A 20,805-nucleotide genomic window follows, 5' to 3' on the forward strand; every position below is an offset into this window, starting at 1 on the left:
TAAACAATGTCAAAAAACACTGACTTGGCTATCCAGCAAAGTGAATCATGGAAAACCTAGCTAATGATTTTATATACTATAATGGAACCTGGTGTTATACAGGAAAAAAGCCACAGACTTGTAATGAAGCTTGTAATTAAACGAGGACCATAACTGTCCAAAAAAGATTTCTTTGAAACTCAAGAAGTGAGAAAAAAAATAAGTTCTCTTGATTTAAGCAATAAATTCCAAAAACACAGTAAAAAACAAGTTCCCCCTCCTGATTAAATTTAATCAAGATAGTGTGAAACTATGTACTGAAAATACACACAATACAATGTTGCCAATGAATACAAGACAGCTACCAACTTTCAGCTCTAACAGTGGCTTCATTGACAAGAAGCCAAAAATAAACACTCTACCACACAATATACCCAAATTATAGACAGAATTATTCTATCATTAAGTGTAGAGAACCCAAATATTATCAAAATCAAGAGCTGCTAACTGAAGATCAAAGAGGAGTCACATCATATAATTAGAAATTGAAACAACATATTAAAGATAGCACTAAAGACCGTGCCAACTAATTGGCAAAAGCAAACACGCCGTAAGACGTCAAATGCTCTTGATAATGGAATTTTAGACTATATACCCAAGACAGCTATTTATAGTTTTCACTATCTTGTTATATATTTTCTCTCATTCACAAGAAAATTAGTTTTTTTCTACTTCTAGAAAGAAAAAGTGAAGATAGGCCTCTATATATTCTAGACATGCATGGCATACCTTTCAGAGTCGGCCTCAGCAGTCTGACGCCTCCTGTTCGTCCTAGCTGAAACTGTCACTTTTCTCTGTCCTTGAAGACAGTATAATTCATTATCAGAATTTATTATCATTGCTTATTGTTTTTAATTTAGTTTCTAGGCTAACTACACCCTTTGTTTTCAACACAACAATCCTTTCTTTTTTTTTTTTTTTTTGAGACGGAGTCTTGCTCTGCCACCCGGGCTGGAGTGCAGTGGCTGGATCTCAGTTCACTGCAAGCTCCACCTCCCGGGTTTACGCCATTCTCCTGCCTCAGCCTCCCGAGTAGCTGGGACTACAGGCGCCCGCCACCTCGCCCGGCTAGTTTTTTTGTATTTTTTAGTAGAGACGGGGTTTCACCGTGTTAGCCAGGATGGTCTCGATCTCCTGACCTCGTGATCCGCCCGTCTCGGCCTCCCAAAGTGCTGGGATTACAGGCTTGAGCCACCGCGCCCGGCCTAACAATCCTTTCAACACATGTATCTCCTACTTGTTCTAGCCATCTTGGTACTAGTTACCACTACCACAGAAAAAGGAACCCAAGCAAGATTAAAACTTAATTTATTTTGTAAGCACTAATAATGAGTAAGGGAAAATGAGGAAATTTCAAGCAAGTTAAAAGAAGACAAATTTTAGTTCAATGTATTTGAGGACAGAGTATATGAAAAATGTGTTATAATGAAGTACCTATGTTATTGCTATAGCACAAAGTCTGTGGAGAGACTCATGAAAATTAAAGGTTAGAAAGGTAAGTTAGGTGCATAAACAGGTGCTAAAGAAACAGAACTTATTTTTTTCTTGGAAGGTGATAAAACAAATAGAACATTAATCAGTAAGGTAATAATGGCTTCTTGTAAAATAACATATACATGACCAATTCAAATATGTGTTCTAAAATATATTTCAATGTAAAAACCAGAACCTTTATATACTAGGGATTATTATAAAATTCTACTTACTAGAAATTTACAAGGTTAAGGAGTAAGACAAAGTTTGGCTTGTGATGTTTCTCATTTATAAGAAATAAAACAGTATGAATACATGAAGTTTGGTGTATTAAAAAGGATGGTGTTCTCATGGTGTGATATACCACAAAAAAAATCTGATCAAAACCAAACTGTTCAATGTGACAGTCTGTTTGAAAATTATATACTCTACTTCATTCATGTGGCACTTTTTTCTACTCCTTACCTGCTTTTACTAAATGGATTTATCCCCAAGAAAACATCCAACAATATGGGACTAACTTGGAACAATAGCCAGCAATCGGTATTTAAATAATTTACTGGTTACAAAACAATATTCCAGACTCCATTTTAGAAAAAATTAAATCTGCATCGAAAAGGGCCTTAAACAATAGATTTCTAAAATTAAAATCCTGGTTGGCTCATGGGTGGGATTATTAGTGTTCCTTACAGTAGTTTGCCTGGATGTACTTTCTGATTCTTCTGTAATAAGCATGCATTGCTTTTGTAATGAGGAAATAATAAAACAATAAAAAGATCTTGAATTTCAGATTTTTTTCCAAGTGATCCCCTAGTAGTCAGCATTTACTGTGCCAGCAGATCCCCTATTGTTGGATAGCCCTTGGGAAACAAGTTGGGAAAATATGAAATAAGATGGGAATAGAAGGAAAACAAAGCCCAGAAAAATGCTACAGGGATTTTTTAAAAATGCTTAGTTATATGAAGGACAGAACACAAATAACTAATATAAAACCATCATTTAACCAAATATTAATTTAACCCAAATTTTCTTTTGTAATATGATGTTTTGCAGCATACTTCTTTCAATCAAAAGCACCTAGAGCAACACTGATTTTATCATCTTTAGACACAAGGCAAAAACTGGCATCCACTGAAAGAATTAAAAAGAAAGGATACCAAAGACATTTTTAAAAAATCTTTATCCCTAAGGAAACAAAGATAAGAAAACTTGCAAAACAAGTATTTTTCATTGGAAGACAAAATTTAAAACTTTTATCATAAAGATGGTCAATCCATACACTACCTCTGTTAGTCTTTAGCTGAGTAGATTTTGATGCTTGGGTTGCTTTTACACCCCTGAGAGGAGTCATATATACTTCTTTATTCTTTTCTATTAAAGGGAATAATACAACAATATAAATAAGATAGCCTCATGAAATATTTTGAATTGTCTTTTTAAGTCTAGTTTTTATGAAACTGAAATGACAAAGTCCTTCTAACAGCTAGTGAAAAGTTATAAATCACCCTTTCGAAAATTTGAATGTTGGAAAAGAAGCAAAACTCCTAAAAAGATGGTCATATGTTGAGAAATGCATGCCAAAAAACACTTGAAAAGTAGAATAAACATTTATCAGTAATGCTCTTTCCCAAGAGGATTAATTAGAAAAAAATTTTCATTCATTTCTGATGTCCAACCAAACATGTCAGAGTAGAAAAAAATATGTCTCAGTAAAGATAAAAAACACAGAATCTTATAAATATTCTAGTCAGTATGTCATTACCATCTTCGTTTTGAAAAGTAGTTGTAGTCAAGCTGGCATCCTGTGCTACTTCAGCTTGGTCACCAAATTCTTTACTTCCTTTTTCTAACTGAATCTTGATTTTCTCCAAAGCTCTCAGACATGTCCTATCTTTTACTTGCTATAAAAGAAAACATTAATATTTTGTAAACACCACATTCCCTAATCTTCTTTGAAAACAGTACCAATACATATCAAGTTGTTTAAAAACACTAAAGTATATGAAATTTATGAAGAAAATATTTCAAATAAGTCGCAATATGCTAACATATGTATAATCTAATACAACCATGTAAATTCTACGTGTATAAATATAAACACAAACTAATTCAGAGTAATTAGAAACTACTTTACCTCCAGAATCTCATTCAATAGAACCAGAAGATCTTTTGCAAGATGGCTACTGAGTTCTAAAGAACTCAAGGCTTTTGTATAGACTCGAATTTCTGGTGAGCACGAATTTGTTAAGATCTCATTGCAAATTTTCATAGCCAAATTGTCATGTACTGTTAAGGCCTAAAAAATTAAGAGAAAATTCTCTGTAAAATGAAAATGATTATGATTATTATATAGTCTTACACATCTAACAAATATTTCCAACTGTCTTGTCATAATCCCAAATATAAAATGTCTAAAACCAAATTTAACATCTGCCCTACCACCAAAATAAGCTCCCCTTCTTGACCTCTTGTAGGGGATGCTGTGTTATAGGACCCAGTTCCACTTCCTGTAGGAAAGAAGCACTCATCCTCCAGTTGCAGCATGTTTTGGAGGGTAGAAGTTCCCAGATACAGTACTGACCCAGGCTGATGAAGGTGGACTTTGGTGGACCCTGTCCAAGATCATACCTCTTCTCCCAAAGATTTGTGCAAATCCAATGACTGGCCAATGCACAGGTACAGTGTCTCAGCTTGCCTCCATTCTGGACAACTCAAAGGAACATCCCAGTTCTGGAACTCCCTATGGGATTGGCTGGGGTCTTTGCTTGCATAGCAGTAGTTGAACTTAGTGCCATGCCCCAATCTACCTTCCTCACTCTTCCAAGATGCTGATCATGAGAGTACTCCCCAATTACACTATGGCAACAGCTCCTTTAAAGTCTGCTGTTACACATACTTAGAGTTTGCCTGGACTCCTCCATCTTTCTTGCCTCTCAAGCTCTTTCTTTTAAATTCTTGTACCCATAGTTCTTTATTAGGTCAATTTCTATTCTTTCTACTTTCTACTATTACTTTCTAGTACTTTTTCTACAAGCGAATTACACAGATTTTTCAACTGCTTTCTTAATATTATTTTCTTTCCGCTCACCAGTTCATCCCATATAACCATCACTGACCACCAAATTAATCTTTCTAAGTGGTTTTCATGACATTAACCCTTTCTCATCATAAGCCCTGCATAATCACCCACTGCAAATAAGGCCAACTCCAAATTCCCTACATTGGCCTTTAAAGCAATCTATAATCTACCCCCAATGTTCTGCCCTAACAGTCCTATTCAGGATCCTTAGCCAAAATTATCTTTCTACAGTTCCCCAACATTTGCATAACCATCGACATATATCACCTTTACTAAAACATCCTTCCTCTACCCAAACCACTCCCCAAACACCAACAAGGCCTAACTGAATTGTGGTCAGTGAGTTTTAAAACTAACACTGTACTCATCATTCCTACCGCATGACTCCTGCCTTTGTCTCAAGTCCTAAACTGCTTAATAGCTCTATTACTGACCCTGCCTAATTCTGCCTAATATCCTTTGTAATCTTATCTTACCAATAAGATAAGACATATGACTTGAACACAGTAGCCTATCACTAAATATCAAATCAGAGAGAGTAACACTTTCAACTTAATCTGTTAGCATCTGAAATCACTAATACATTAAATTTCAAAAGTAGTAACAAGTTTGACCAAATGCCATTAAAGGATTAAAACAACCCAGCTTAAGTTCAGTCTGTGAGTCAGTGTGCAGTTGGTTTATCTTCTTCGAATTAAAAGCCAAAAAAGTTTGAAGTGAATTTTAGTCTTTAAATTCTCCTTCTTTGTGCCAGAAGCATAGCAGGTAAGCCAACATTTGAAGATTCAGTGAGTCCTAGATAACGCAGGTTATTATTTCAGATTAACAGTCAGTACTAAGTGGGCATGGTGTGGGTGGTAAATTTTTAGTAATTTCTTTTCAGTAGCAAAAATGTTAACATTGATTACTTCTGTTTTTGTATTTCTCCACATTTCCCAAGGTCTTGTTTTTTCATGCTTTGTGGTAAATGCTTGAGACTGAAGTCTAAAGACCAAAATGCAGTTCCTCAGTATTTCAAGGGATCTTTGAGAGAGATTATTTTACCAAAACAGTGATCTGCGTGCAGTTACCAAAATCACTCACCTGATAATCTTGGGAAGTCTTGGTCTGAGGATTTAATCCACTTGGTCTTGTCAAATCTACGAGTAACTCAGCAACATTTGTGATATCAATTTCAGCTAAAGGAGAAGATGCAGGGGCATTGGCCAGTGTTTGCAGGGTTGGAAGAAAAGCTTCTTCAAAGCATTCCTGATTAGTCCTGTTGAGAAACAAATTCAAAGTACGTTGACAGAACATTATTTGATGAGAGAAAAGCATGACTCCAAAAACTATTATGTATGAAATTCAAAACTACTATATATGAAATTCACTCATCAAGATAAAGTGCATTTTCATCCAGGAAAGAGCCAAAAATTCAGACAGATAAAATCTGTATCATTCTTGTCATTTTATCATTTATCTACTAAAGATAGAAAAAGTACCAACAACAAAATATTATAGATATAATTCATGGGGGACTTGAATTTGATGTCAAGTCAGATTTTTGATTTATCAGTATGACTCAATACCTGCTTGCATAAGCAAAAATGGGGAAGAACACGCCGAGGCAATGTCGAAGTCGAACATCCTCTTCAGTCACAGGATTGTACCACAACAAAATAAGACGAGAAAGAATCCTGCTGCTGACCAAAAGCCCAGAGAACATCAGCTTGGCTAGTCCTTCCGCAGCTCCAGTCCTAAGTTCAGATATCTAACAAAGATGACATTCATTAGAAGAAATTTATTTGTATCTCCTTTTTAAGCCTCTCAATGTAGCCTGTCCTACAGTATTTTTACATGAACCATCCAAAAACCATTCAAGTTATTACCAATTCTTTAAAGGCACATAAAAAGACTGTTTCTTCACAGCTAGACTAACAATGTTAGACAAATCTAAAAGACTAGGAGATTAGATAAATGCTTAGTCTAGCCACGAAAAATTCAATTATCTTAAAATTTTTTAGAAGAACCAAAGGCCTTTTAAAACTGTTGGAAAATAAAAAGCAAAACATATATTTAAATGCTTAGCATTTCTAAGACATAGAAAACCCTGGCCCCTGATATTAGAGGATGGTGCCTATCTATAAGCAAAAGCTCCATAGGTAGGAGTTGCAATTTGTCTGAATAATGGATAGAATGTGAACAGAAGATGTTGAAGCAGAAGGCATTCCTAGAAAGAGTAAACAAAACAAGTCTAGAGAAGACAAAGGAAAAGAAAACTAGATGTACACAGGCAAAACAATGAAGCTGGACCTTAGACCATATACAAATATTAACTGAAAATGCATTAACAGCCTAAATATAAAAACTAAAGCCAGAAAACTCTCAGAAGAAAACAGGGATAAATCTTCATGACTTGGACTTAGACTGGATTCTTAAATAGGACACCAAAAGCAGAAGCAACGAAAGAAAAAAATGAGTGTATCTCCAAAATTAAAAATGTTTAATACATCTAAGTATATTAACAAGAAAGTAAAGAAAACCTATAGAATAAAAGTTACAAATTATACCTGATAAGAATCTACCACCCAAACTACATAAAGAACTCCATAAAGACAACCAACCCAACTTAAAAATGGGCAAAGGACTTGAACAGACATTTATCCAAACAAAATATACAAATGGCCAAGAAGCAGATGAAAAGATACTCAACACTAGTCATTAAGGAAATGCAAATCAAAACCACAATGAAGTAGCACTTCATATATACTAGGATAGCTATAATTTTTTAAAAATGGAACCTAAGTGTCAACAAGGATATGGAGAAATGGAAAACCTTCTACACTGCAGGTGGAAATTTTAAATGGTTCAGTCACTGTGGAAAACAACTTTGTCAAGTTCTCAAAAAGTTAAATGACTCGGCAACCCAATTCCTAGGTATACAGATACCCAAAAGAATTGAAACAGGTACTCAAATAAATACACATACACACCATATTCATAGTAAGCAGCACTATTCACAATAGCCAAAAGGCAGAAAAAGCCCAACTGTCCTTCAATGGATGAATGCATAAACAAATCACCATATATACATAAAATGGAGTATTCAGCTACAAAAAGGAATGAAGTACTGATACAAGCAAGATACCATGTGGATGAATCTCGAAAATGTTATGCTAAATTTAAAAAGCCAAACAGAGGTCACATATTGTGTGATTCCATTTATACAAAATATCCAGAATAGTTAAATCCATAGAAACAGACTGCAGATTGGTTACTGTCAGGGCTGGCAGAAGTGGGAATGAGGAGCAACTGCTTAATGAGTATTCATTTTGGGATGATTAAAAGGTTTTAAATTAGATGATACAGGTGGTAGTTGCCTTTCATTTTGAATGTACTAAATGCCAATGAATTGTTCACATTAACAGTGTTAGTTTGGGCCAGGCACGAGGGCTCACACTTGGAATCCCAGCACTCTGGGAGGCTGAGGCAGGAGGATCGCTTGAGGCCAGGAGTTCAAGACCAGCCTGGGCAACAGAGCGAGACCCTGTCTCTACAAAAAATTTAAAAATCAGCAGGCATGGTGGCACATGCCTGTAGTTCTAGCTATTCAGGAGGAGTGCTTGAACCCAGCAGGTGAGGGGGCAGTGAACTATGATCACGCCACTGCACTCCAGCCTGATGACAGAGGAAGATTCTATCTCAAAAAAAATAAAATTGTTAAGTTTTGTCATATCACTTCCACCTCAATGAAAAACTACAATCAGTATAAAAAATTTTTAATCAGTTGTTTTTCATGTGTGCTATAAAAATAGTAGTTCAAGAGTGGTTAAAAGAGATCCAATCCCATACCCTATCTTACATCTTCTATCCACCCAATATAAAATTATTCTAAACTATTTCTTAAAACTCTTGGGGATAAATCTTAGAAGTCTCTATATCACAAATACAATGTAAAGAAATAAAAAATAACAACCCCCATTAATAATCAATAATCACTTCATTTTTGTTTATACTTCATTTCTTTGCACATACAATTTGACAGTGAGAAATTAGATATGATAGTGAAAGTTAGGATTTAATTAAGATATTAAAAAAGTAAAATAAAAAATATCTATCCAAATTTAAAATCCAGTAGGAAAAATAAGATATAAAGAGCATAGGGGAGGGGAACACCACACACTGGGACCTGTCAGGGGTTAGGGGGCTAGGGGAGGGATAGCACTAGGAGAAATACCGAATGTAGATGGGCTGATGGGTGCAGCAAACCACCATGGCACATGTATACCTATGTAACAAATCTGCATGTTCTGCACATGTATCACAGGACTTAAAGTATAATAAATTTAAAAATAATAATAATAAACAAATACATGCTGAAAATGACATTTCATAATCACAGGACTGGATTATTTCTTACCTCACTATCTAAGAAATCAGACAGGAGTTTCAGAACATTCTTAGCTGTAGCAGTCTCTTCAACTTCTTTTGGTTCTTGCTCATCATCACTGTTTATTTCTGTACCTTCACAATGAAGTGTTTCGACTTTTTTAGTTTTAAATGGTTCAATCCCAAACATCATCAGTTGGTCAAAGATTGCCTTTAAAGCACTTATTTTTATTGTGACATCATCAATTTGCAAAACCTAAATCAAGATATTCCCCACCAAAAAAAGTAAATTCAGTAAATGTTTTAGTTCTGTTTACATAAAATTAATATGTATCTTATTTTTTTCTTAGTCAAATTTCAATGACAGTGTCAAGTCTAAAGAAAACATCACTTTTCAAAAACATAGTTAAAATTTCAATTTAAAAAAAACACATTATTTTTATTTATTTGAACCATAACATTTGAGAGCTATATATTTTAAGAAAAAGTTAATCTTCACAGTCAATAAAAATTTCTGGAATTGGAGTCAGGCTGAATTACATTATTTGTTCCTTTTATTTAAAAAAGAATCAACAATGCCCTCAACTATGATCTTATTTTTTTAAGACCCAGAAAAACTGTTCAATTATGTTGAAAGTGTTCTAGCCCATCTGTCAAGAGACAAACATTATATTCTAAGCAATGAAAGGCATTCATCAGAACAGTATTCTTCCAGGTTATCAAGTTTCATTTTTCTCTCATTAGCTTAATGAATTCAGAATTCATTAATAGTAAATTCAGTTTTCAACTGGACTCCTTTATGAAAAGAGGTAAACCATGAAACACAGCACTTTGTATGAGTCTATCTTAAGTTTAAAAATGCCCACCAAATTTCAAAGCCATGAAAAAAATACAGAGCTCAGTATTTATATTATAAATAATATATATATATATATTTTCTTTTTGGAGACAGAGTCTCACCCTATTGTCCAGGCTGGAGTGCTACGGCGCAATCTCAGCTCACTGCAACCTCTGCCTCCTGGGTTGGGTTCAAGCGATTCTCCTGCCTCAGCCTCCTAAGTAGCTGGGATTACAGGCATGCACCACGACGCCCAGCTAATTTTTGTATTTTTAGTAGAGATGGGGGTTTCACCACATTGGTCAAGCTGGTCTCGAACTCCTGACCTCATGGTCCACCCGCCTCAGCCACCCAAAGTGGTGGGATTACAGGCGTGTGCCAGTTTACTATATTCTTTAGTGTAATTAAATTTAGGTAATTGGTAAAATAACTTGGCTCTATAACTTGGCTTTTAAAACAAATAAAAATCACCTGTAAATAATGAATTAAGAAAAATGGCTCAATTTTTCAAAACTTTTAAAGAAATTTCAAGAACACTTCCTGATTGCCAGAAATGGTCCATTATGAATCCAGAATGGTCCATTATGAAGCAACACTGGACAGCTGGGTCATTCTATCATCTTTAAAATATTACCTTCACTTGCTTTCCAGGAAATCACACCATTCCTCTTCTATTGTCCAATTCACCTTAGCCCCTACTAGTTCCTCTTCATCTCCCCTACTTTTATCTGAGGCTTAGGGTCCTACAAAGTTGACCCTACACTCATTTAATCTACACTCATTCCTCAGGCAACATCCTATCTCTAAGCATTGCGTACTATCAGATACTATCAAAAGAATAAAGGCTTCCATTTCACCATCTTGGACCTCTCCCCTTTACTCCAAACTCACATATAAATGCCTATTTAATATATCCACTTGTAACTTAAACTGTAAACTTACCATGCCCAATACTGAACTCCTTATTTCATCCTATCTGTCATAAAACCTGCTCCTCTGCATTCCCCATTATAGGAAAAGCCAATTTCATCCATCCAGTTATTCTGGGGCAAATCTTTAAATTATCCTCTACCTTTCTGTCACATACCACATCAGATTCATTAGCAAATCCTAGACTTAATTTTCAAACTTAGATTACCATCCTGCTCACAACCTCAACAACCCTCATCCAAACCATCACCTTCGCTTTCCTAGATTATCAAATACCCTCCTTATTAGTAGTATCCCTGCTTCCATGCTTATACCCCTATTCATTCAGTACTAGGGATCTGCAAAGAGCTCAGATCCATTCAACCACCTGTTTTTGCATAGCCTGCAAGTTAGGAAGTTTTGCATTTTCAACTGGTTAAAAAAAATTTATTACATGTGAAAATTATATGAAATTCAAATTTCAGTGTCCATAAAGTTTTACTGGACTACAGCCATACTAAGTCATTTATGTATTATCTACAGCTGTCTTCACACTACAAAAGCAGAACTGAGTAGTTCAGACAGATCATATGGCCTGCAAAAATCTAAAAATATTTACTCTCTGGCCCTATACACAAAAGGTTTGCCAACCCCTCCCTGGTCTACACCACTTTATGCCGAGTCAGATCATAACAATCTCCTACTCAAAGGCCTCCAATTCCTTTCCATCTCATTTATAGTGAAAGCTGACGTCTTTACAGTCTATAAGGTTCTAGAAGACATGGACATCCTGCTGCCAGCAAACCCTTTCCTATTATTCTTCCCTTTGCTCAGTCTTTCCTAGCCATATGTTCTCTTGTTCCTTGAACACACCCAAAGTCCTACACTCCAGGGCCTCTTCCCTTGTTCTTGCCTCTCCTTGGAAACCCAGATAACCAGGTGGTTCACTCTTGTGCTTCTTTCTGGTATTTGCTCAAATGTCAACTTATTAGTCAGGTCTTTCTCAACCAAACAGTTCCCTCTCCTCCTTCCCACTGCTTAGTCCCCTTCTCTGCTTTATTTTTCTCTATCTGATACATTGTATACTTATTTTTCACTGTGTGTTTCCCCTTCTAGAATGTAAGCTCCATTAAGACAACACATTTTATCTTGTTTTATTCACTACCTACCTACTTCATTTTTCTAAGTCTAGAACAGTTGCTGGCACATAATATGCACTCCATAAGTATTTGCTATGTGAATAATTAAAAGCATATCTTAAATAATTGGCGTTTCATCTTTTTCTACAAACACATTTTAATAAGAAAACAAAAGATTAAAGTATTGCGTCTCCAAAGATTATCCATAATAATCATCATCATCAATAAGCACCAGAATAGATAAATTCAGAGTATTAGCATTATCACCACAGAGTATTTCAGAAAATACAATTGAGATTTATCACAGGATAAATCCTACCTGCAATAGTAATACAAAGTGTTTACTTGCAAAATCCTGATTCTGTAGTCCACAGCATCCCAAGCATAAAACAGCCAGGTTTCTTACAACAGGATGAACACTTATTATTCCAGGAAGAATCTAAAATAAATCAGAAATTTTCCATATGATTTCATGGATCTACTTCATTTCCCTATTGTCTATTACCTCAAAGATGTCATTTTTCACTTTTAAAGAAAAGGTAAGTATTAAATTGCTAAAACAGAACAATAAAGCCAGAGTGACCTTCCTGAAATAGGGTCTGATCATGAGATACCTCCCCTCCACCTGCTAAAAGGGACTCAATGGCTTCCCAATGCTCACAGAACAAGATAAAACACTCCTTAACATGATATATACTATTCCCTATTGTGTAGTTTCTTTCCCAGTCTTCTTATACTATGCTACCCTTGCTCAGTTTGTTCAACTAGTCTGGTTTGGATTCAATGCTATCCAACAGAAATAGAATAGAAGCCACAAATGGGAACCACATATGTCATGTTAAATTTTCTAGTAGCCACATTTAAAAAAAAAAAAAAAATGAAACTAGTTTTAATATATTTATTAACTCAATATCACCAAAATATTGTATCTGTAGTATTTAATCAATGTAAATACTATTAAAAAGATAACTTACCTTCTGCTCTTTGTACTAGTCTTTGAAACCCAACATGGTTTTTTCTTTTCTTTTTTATGAGACAAGGTCTCACGCTGCCACCCAGGCTGGAGTGCAGTGGCACAATCTCGGCTCACTGCAACCTTAGCCTCCTAGGCTCAAGTGATCCTCCCAACCTCAGCCTCCCAAGTAGCTGGGAGCACAGGCCCGAGTCACCACACTTGGCTAATTATTCTATTTTTTTGTAGAGATGGGGTTTCACCATGTTGCCCAGGCTGGTCTCAAACTCCTGATCTCAAGCCATCCGCCCACCTTGGCCTCCCAATGTACTAGGATTACAGGTGTGAACCACCACGCTCAACCCCCAACATGTTTTTAATCCTTACAGCATATCTCATTTTGGACTAGTTTTTAAAAGCCATGTGTGGCTGGCAGCTACCATATTAAACAGTCTTCTCTTCCTTTTTCATATAATGTCTACTCAAATATCAGACCAGGGTCACCTTCCATGAATAGGTCAAATCCTGTTATTATAAGTTCACATATGGCCATATAGCTCTTCTTCATAGCAAGCACTAATAGCACAAACTTTCACTTATTTCTTTACTTAATTGATGCTCCTCTCATTTGACCAGATCAACGTTGGCAATCTGTATCTATTTTGTATACCATGTATACTTTATTCCCAGCACTTAGTATGTAACAAATGTTCAGTAAATATTTGCTCAATGAATAATTTGGATTTTCCCAATGAATAATTTATTAAATCTTTTATTTAAAACACAGTAACTTCATAAAAATATAACTTTTTTTTTTTTTTTTTTGAGACGGAGTCTCGCTCTATCTCCGGGGCTGGAGTGCAATGGCCGGATCTCAGCTCACTGCAAGCTCCGCCTCCTGGGTTCCCGCCATTCTCCTGCCTCAGCCTCCCGAGTAGCTGGGACTACAGGCGCCCGCCACCTCGCCCGGCTAGATTTTTGTATTTTTTTAGTAGAGACGGGGTTTCACCGTGTTAGCCAGGATGGTCTCGATCTCCTGACCTCGTGATCCGCCCGTCTCGGCCTCCCAAAGTGCTGGGATTACAGGCTTGAGCCACCGCGCCCGGCCAAAAATATAACTTTTATCCAAATATCTTTTATATTCCTCTACTAATCTCTTTCAGTCTTTAACCACAGATTTTTATACACTTAAAATCATTATGACCATTCAATTTTGTGTGTCTTCTTCACATAACACTGTATATCCTTTCCCACATATATACAGTCTTCATATTTACTACTTCAATTTTGTAGGACCAGACATAAAATATCCAAGTACTAATTAAGCATCACTTTTCACTAAAGATAACTGCTTTTCTAAAAATAAAGCTAAATTCTAATGGCTAAGTACAAAACAGTATTTCTCCAGAAGCTCTGAACTATTAAAACTGGTTTTCTTTACTACATTCAGGAACTCATGACAACCCAAGGAATTAGACTTCAGATCATATTAATTGGCTATTTCTCACTAGTACCAAGTAAATACAACTTTGAGAGACTTCTCTGTAAGAACCTGGCTCCATACAGAATTTGCTTTGAATGAGTAGTACTATCAAAAACAACACCAACAAAACAGTGCACTAATACTGTGGCCATTAGCCTCATGTGGCTACTGAACGCCTGAAATGTGACTAGTTCAGTTTAAGATGTGCTATAAGACTTAGCATGCAAAACAGAATGTAAAATATTGCAACAGTTTTACTCGTGAGTAAATAATGAAATGATTAATATTTTGGATATATTGGATATATCCAAATAATACAGTTGGATATATTCAATATACTAAAATTATCCTTTTTTTTTTAATGTGGTTACTAAAACATGTAAAGTTACATATGCTTTGCACTATATTCCTTATCAGAAAGTAATGTTCTAGAGTCTTACAGTACTTGTGTCCCTATGGGAATTACCTACAAAGGGTTATTTTAAAAGCCCTTTAAATATAATAAATAAATTCCTTTCCCAGGGCATAAAATATGATTGTCTCAGTCTCATTACATAGCACGATTCCAGAACTTAAATATTCCTGGTACGTTTCAGTATCTCCTCTCTTACTATTCAAAAAATGAAGACATTCTGTATCTCTTTCCAGTATAAAATCATTTTTTCAAATCTTTAAAAGACTGTAACTTATATATCAGGTCCTTTACAGGCATTATCTTATTTAATCCTCACAATATGAAGTAACTGCTATATATATATATATATATTTATCATTTATACTTAGATATTTAAGACAGTAATCTTTTCATTATTTTGATTTCTAAAGAACATATTACTTATAAAATAAGAAAGGAGTGGACTAAAATAAAGCCCAAGAGGCCATCAACATACCAAAGATTCGATGATTCCATTCATGGTTGCACTTAAGCCTGTTGAAATGGACATCTGCTTCAACAGTTCATAGCATAAAATAAGACATTTCTGCAATGTTTCAGCATCATTCTAAAATGAAGACAAAATATTCAGCATTAGTAATATCTTCTCCCTATCCCTTAAATGTTTGCTTTCTCAGGGCTTTGTGTAGGGCATACTGTCCCTCTATATAGACTCTGTAGGTTATCTTACAGCTATCACACAGATAGTAAATGGTAGAGGCAGGATTTTAAAATTGACAACTTCAGCCAGGCGCAACAGCTCACGCCTGTAATCCCAGTACTTTGGGAGGCCATGGCGGGTAGATCACTTGAGGCCAGGAATTTGGGGCCAGCCTGGTCAACATGGCAAAACTTCATCTCTACTAAAAACACAAAAATTAGTGTGGTGGTGCACACCTGTGGTCCCAGCTACTTGGGAGGCTGAGGCACGAGAATGGCTTGAACACGGGAAGCGGAGGTTGCAGTGAGCTGAGATCATGCCGCTGCGCTCCAGCCTCGGCGACAGAGGCTTGCCTCAAAATAAAAAAAAACCTGACAACCTCATTTATCATCTATGAGCTAGCCCAGCTATTTTCTAAGTTTCAGATTCATATATACAACTGCTAAAAGACATATCCTCTTGGATATTCCAGTCTCCTCAAACTCAACATGTCCAAAAGGGAACTCATCATTACACAAATCTCTCCTCTTCCTTATTCTCTAACTTCATGCTGTCATTACCATCTACCCAGTTGTCTAAACCAAAAGACCTAAGATACATTCCTGACTCCCCTTTCTCCCTGTTACTAATTTCTAAATACCTCTGAAGTTCATCACTACTTTCCACATCCACTGTTATTATCTTGTTCAGACCACCATCATCTGTAAGTCTCCCAACCCTACTGTAAGTCTCCCAACTATTACGCCTGTCTAAGCTTTTACTACTCTCCAATCCATTTCCTAAACAACAGTGATCTGAGACATAAAGACTTACCTAACCACTTAAAATACTAGTGGTTCACCATGATCCTTAGAATACAAAATTTTTAGTATTGCTTACGCAAGGCCTTACGTGACCTAGGTCTTAATTTTTCCCCAGATTTCTCTCCTGCCCCTCCCCATCAATTCTCTAGTCACATGGACCTGAAGTTTTAAAACACAACAGGAATTCTTTAACTTCTGGACCATCACAGATGTTGCTCCATCTGTCTACAACATTCCCTCCATAATTCATTGAGGAGAGACAGCACAGAGTGAGTTACAAGCACAAGTCTAGAGCCACTTCTTGGGTTTAAATCCTGCCTCCACCATTTACTATCTGTGTGATTTTGGGCGAGTTACTTGCCCTTTGTAAAATGAAGATAATAATAGTACCAACCTCATAGGCCTATAGTAAGAAAAGAATGAATTCACATTTGTGAAGTAATTAATGCTGTTACTACCACAGAAAAAGTATCCTCTAACTGTTAGATTATATTGTTATTTTTATTCTAATCTCAGGATAAAACATGTCTTCCTCTGGGGAAGCCAACAACACTCTACCAGCATTAGATACCTCTCCATAAAACCTCTACACTTCCCTGATCATAGCATCTATTATGCTCTGTTGTAGTTGCATTTTAACAGATTTGCAGCCCTCAAACAGGACAAACAGACACAAAAATGGTCAAAGTGAGTCAAGTTAAACAGATAATATTAACCATGATAGACTACTTTTGCTAATTTTAGAATTTTGAGCTACAGTTTATCATTTTTCAGATGATATTTTCAGTTTTTGCTTTAAATTTACTTTCCAAATTTAATAGCCTATAATGGCCCACAGACTTTGTCAAATCAAAGCCACCAGTAATAAAAATAAAATTCAGGCATACTCTCTGGAAAGGTGGGTGCTGGAGTTGGGATGTCTATAGCTAAAGAGATCAGAAACATAAGTCATGAAACTCTCCTATATAGAGTCTCCTATTTAGCATTCTTTTTATGAGAATACTCTAATCAGCACATCCCAAAATTACAATAAAATGATGTTCATTACAAAAGGCAAGATCCCAAAAGAAATTAAAGTTAATATCAAATATTAATTGATACCTATCTTATGTTTACATATTTATCATTTGTTATAAGACAGAACGGTATCAATACCATTAACAAAAAATTTCTTTCGGGAGGAAAGAAATAATCCATTTAAGAGACTACTTTAACAAACTAATTTTTTAAAGAACAAACTACTGAAAAGCAAGCTTTAAATGTTACTAGACATATAAGTTTAGTATTTCATCAAAAATAACAAAGCCGCTTATTAGCTTTTTCTAAAAACACAAAAGTAATTTAGTTTTAAAAAATGCAGTTACCATAGAAATTATTTTGCTAGCAATAAAAAAGAAAGGTCGTGGATCTTCCACAAGTAAGAGAAAAATGGATCTGTTTTCCTTTTTTAAATCATTCAAGACAAAAAAAACAGAAAACTCAGATGTGAACCACTGGAAAGCTAGCTTCCCTGGTAAGAAATACTTCAGATTCTAGAGATTAGCATGACAAGGAAGCAAATAAAGTCCTACCTACGATAATTAAAGTTAATTAAGGCCTTTCTAAGTCCAAAAATACAAACAGGGAAAAACTTTTTTCATTTTAATTCATGTCACTGTTATAAAGTGCTCAAAGTAAATATATTTTGGCAATTATAGAAGTTAGAGAAAATAAGATTTAGTTGAGATGATTAATAACACCTAAGATTTAGTATGAAAAAAGTTACCTGTACCTTCTCTATGTGGACTTCTTTAATTTCAAGTTGCTCTGTTTCTTTCAAAAGGTTTATTCTGGCATCTTCTAATGCTTTTATTTCTTCTTTTAATTCTGATGCCCGATTAAAATCCTGTAAGGTAATGCAATTTTCCAAAGCTTCTTTGGCTTCAATAAGCTTAACTTTTATTTCAGCCATCTAAGGGAAGATATAAATTGTTTCAACATTGAATAAAAACTGTTAATATGAATATCTGTAGCAATTCAGGAGCATTATTTAATATCTCAACTGCCCAGAATTTAATGAGTCAAGCATATGCAAACTCGTAATTTTCCTGACACAGAGATCTGTATATCTGAGACTGACATATGTGGTAACATTTTAAATATTCTTATAGTTTAACAATCAAACAATAATTTGACTATGTGAGAAACATTTCAGAACTGCACAGCAAGAGGAAAGAATAGACTTGTACAACCACATTACATTCAAGCACTTATTTCATTTAAAAGAGACTTACCTTGAGTTCTTTCTTTCTCACATCAGCTGGATCATCAGTAACACCAACAGTAACAATGGGCGCCCGAATCTCTGAGATAATTTCTGTAACCTGATAAGTTAAGATTCAGAGTACATGCTTTAATGTATGTTTGATATATCAGCAAATAGTATCAAAATTCTATATAAAACTCCAAGTAGTATACACCATATGTTGAATAATAGAGCAAAAATATACAGATAGAAATAGCACATATTCTGTTTGCTAGACAATTTTAGAAAAAAAAAATACATCTGACTACAAAATGAAATTATTTGAATGGAAGGTAAATAGGCACACAGACATTAAAAGTAAATTATCCCTCATATAATGTTTGAAAAACAGAAAAATGAATTATGGTGCTTAAGATGAAACACTAATAAATTCTCTGCCTCAAATCCGCAACGCTTCTCTTGTTCAGCTCTGTAGGATTTAAACACAGAAAAATGGAATATCCTTTTATTCTTCCTTTGGGTAAATAATGCATAAACAATAACAGCATAAGGAAAGACTTTCCTTTCAGAACCACTTGTATACTGGAATTGGTTGATCAGGAAAAGGCTGCCTCCCAAATAAAAGTATTTAAGCAGATGCTGAATAACAACTAAGTATGTTGTAGAAGGGGTGTATATATAAAGAGAGGATGGAAGAGATGACCTGTGAATTAACCTGCAACTGAAATTATATGATTTTTACGAAATAAATGATACAGATTCGTCTTTTTTGGCTATGCCAGAGAAAAAATAACACTGATACTGTATAATAGTAAACAATTATTTCTGTATTTATCAAGCAATATAGAACAATACCTTTATGAACAATACCTCATTAAACAATGAAAGGTAGATTTCATTGCTATTCTTATTTGCAGACAAGTAAAAAGGCAGAATAACTTGTCCAAAGTCACAAAGCCAGAAAGTGTCAGAGGAGATTCTAAACCCAAGTATGTATAATTTGAGTAAGCTCTCAAAAACACTAGCAACCAGTGCCTCATGGACAAAACCATATCCCCACTTGTAACTTGCTACCAAACCTGCTCCATTTCAAACTGATTGAACAACAGGTACACTAAGAGGAAGAAGGTGATTTTTTAAAATATTCTGTGTATGTAAGAGATAGATAATTGGTTTTAAGAAATTTTAAAACTCATTAAAGAGACAAAACTAAACCAAAACAAAGACAAAACAAAACATTCTAAAGAGAAAATAAGACAGTATTCAATGTCATTGACCAAAACCTCCTTATCAACAATGAGGAAAATTACTCACAATTTGTGTTCTCTTATTATCATCTATAATGATGTGGAGTAGTCTTTCAACAAGACAAGAAACCAGGGATACTGGGATTGTGGGTAAAGTAAGAATCTCCTGTAAAACAGCCAGCAGTTTTTTTCTGCAGTCAAAAAGAACTAATTTAAATATCATTATGATGAAACATGTTTCATCTCTAACATTCACCTACTCTGCAGACTTAATTATATTTGTTTCAGTTCTTTCACTTAGGTTTATCACTATAATAGGTACAAAACTCTGTATGTACAGACTTTAGGTCAAATATTCTCATTCCACACACAAAAATTTTTTATAAAACACCCTATGATTTTTAATAAATCAACAGGATAAAATGACAAAATACCAGAAATGATTAAACCTTTTAGAAAATGCTACTAGCCTTAATAAATCTAAACAGAAACTTTTAACCAAAAACTGCAATTTCATTGATTTATTCTGAGAAAATTGAACTAGAAATATAAATGTATGTGTATATATGGAAATACATAGAAGGGAAAAGGGAAAAAAAAACTTTTTATACCACTTTAGAGAGCTAGGGAAAATATGTTTAGTTATATTGTAAGAGGACTATATTTCAATATAACAAATTAGAAGGGCAAATTGGAATGAGAGTTGACATTTAAACATACCTTCCTCCTTCTTCATTGGTATCCAAAGATTTAATAATTAGAATCAATTGTTGACCTATGAATTCTTTTGTCATCAAATTTCCAATATAGGAAAAATCACCTCTGTGTTCTTCATTAACAACTGGAATGCTCTGCATATAACTAAAACAAGCAGAATTAATAAAGTAGAATCTGTTAAGAAACATCAAACAAGAGTTGATTCCCACCATTAGGTCAGAAAAGGGGCATTTTCAGGTCATGTTAGTCTACATACATAGATGTCTATACCATGTAATTTGGTCTACAAACTCAATTCTATGCCACCGTCATTAACTTTTGCAAACTTATAGTGAATCAAAAGAATTTGGAAAATGTATTTTCAATAGTGACTCAAATTTTCTATGGGAAATTTTCAAAAGGTACATATTTATGTCTAA

At 34.9% G+C, this 20,805-nt stretch overlaps 1 protein-coding gene across 3 annotated transcripts in view; it reads right to left on the reverse strand.

Annotated features, from left to right (window-relative positions):
* Positions 1 to 20,805, reverse strand: part of NCAPG (non-SMC condensin I complex subunit G) — a 34,320-nt gene that overhangs the window by 1,659 nt on the left and 11,856 nt on the right. Inside the window, exons 8-20 of one of the 3 annotated variants that reach the window (XM_023206987.1) lie at positions 20,390 to 20,530; positions 19,737 to 19,860; positions 18,451 to 18,540; positions 17,949 to 18,128; positions 15,171 to 15,281; positions 12,165 to 12,284; positions 8,991 to 9,215; positions 6,160 to 6,341; positions 5,675 to 5,849; positions 3,647 to 3,808; positions 3,275 to 3,413; positions 2,797 to 2,883; positions 769 to 838 (exon numbers count right to left, since the gene is read on the reverse strand). In XM_023206987.1, coding sequence (XP_023062755.1) covers positions 769 to 838; positions 2,797 to 2,883; positions 3,275 to 3,413; positions 3,647 to 3,808; positions 5,675 to 5,849; positions 6,160 to 6,341; positions 8,991 to 9,215; positions 12,165 to 12,284; positions 15,171 to 15,281; positions 17,949 to 18,128; positions 18,451 to 18,540; positions 19,737 to 19,860; positions 20,390 to 20,530 — 1,806 coding nt within the window. Of the gene's footprint in view, positions 1 to 768; positions 841 to 2,796; positions 2,884 to 3,274; positions 3,414 to 3,646; positions 3,809 to 5,674; positions 5,850 to 6,159; positions 6,342 to 8,990; positions 9,216 to 12,164; positions 12,285 to 15,170; positions 15,282 to 17,948; positions 18,129 to 18,450; positions 18,541 to 19,736; positions 19,861 to 20,389; positions 20,531 to 20,805 lie in introns of all 3 variants that reach the window. The other 2 variants (XM_023206989.1, XM_023206988.2) reach the window with 2 other exon arrangements.

The sequence above is a fragment of the Piliocolobus tephrosceles genome, chromosome 3, assembly GCF_002776525.5.
Source record: "Piliocolobus tephrosceles isolate RC106 chromosome 3, ASM277652v3, whole genome shotgun sequence".
Taxonomy (NCBI): Eukaryota; Metazoa; Chordata; class Mammalia; order Primates; family Cercopithecidae; genus Piliocolobus; species Piliocolobus tephrosceles.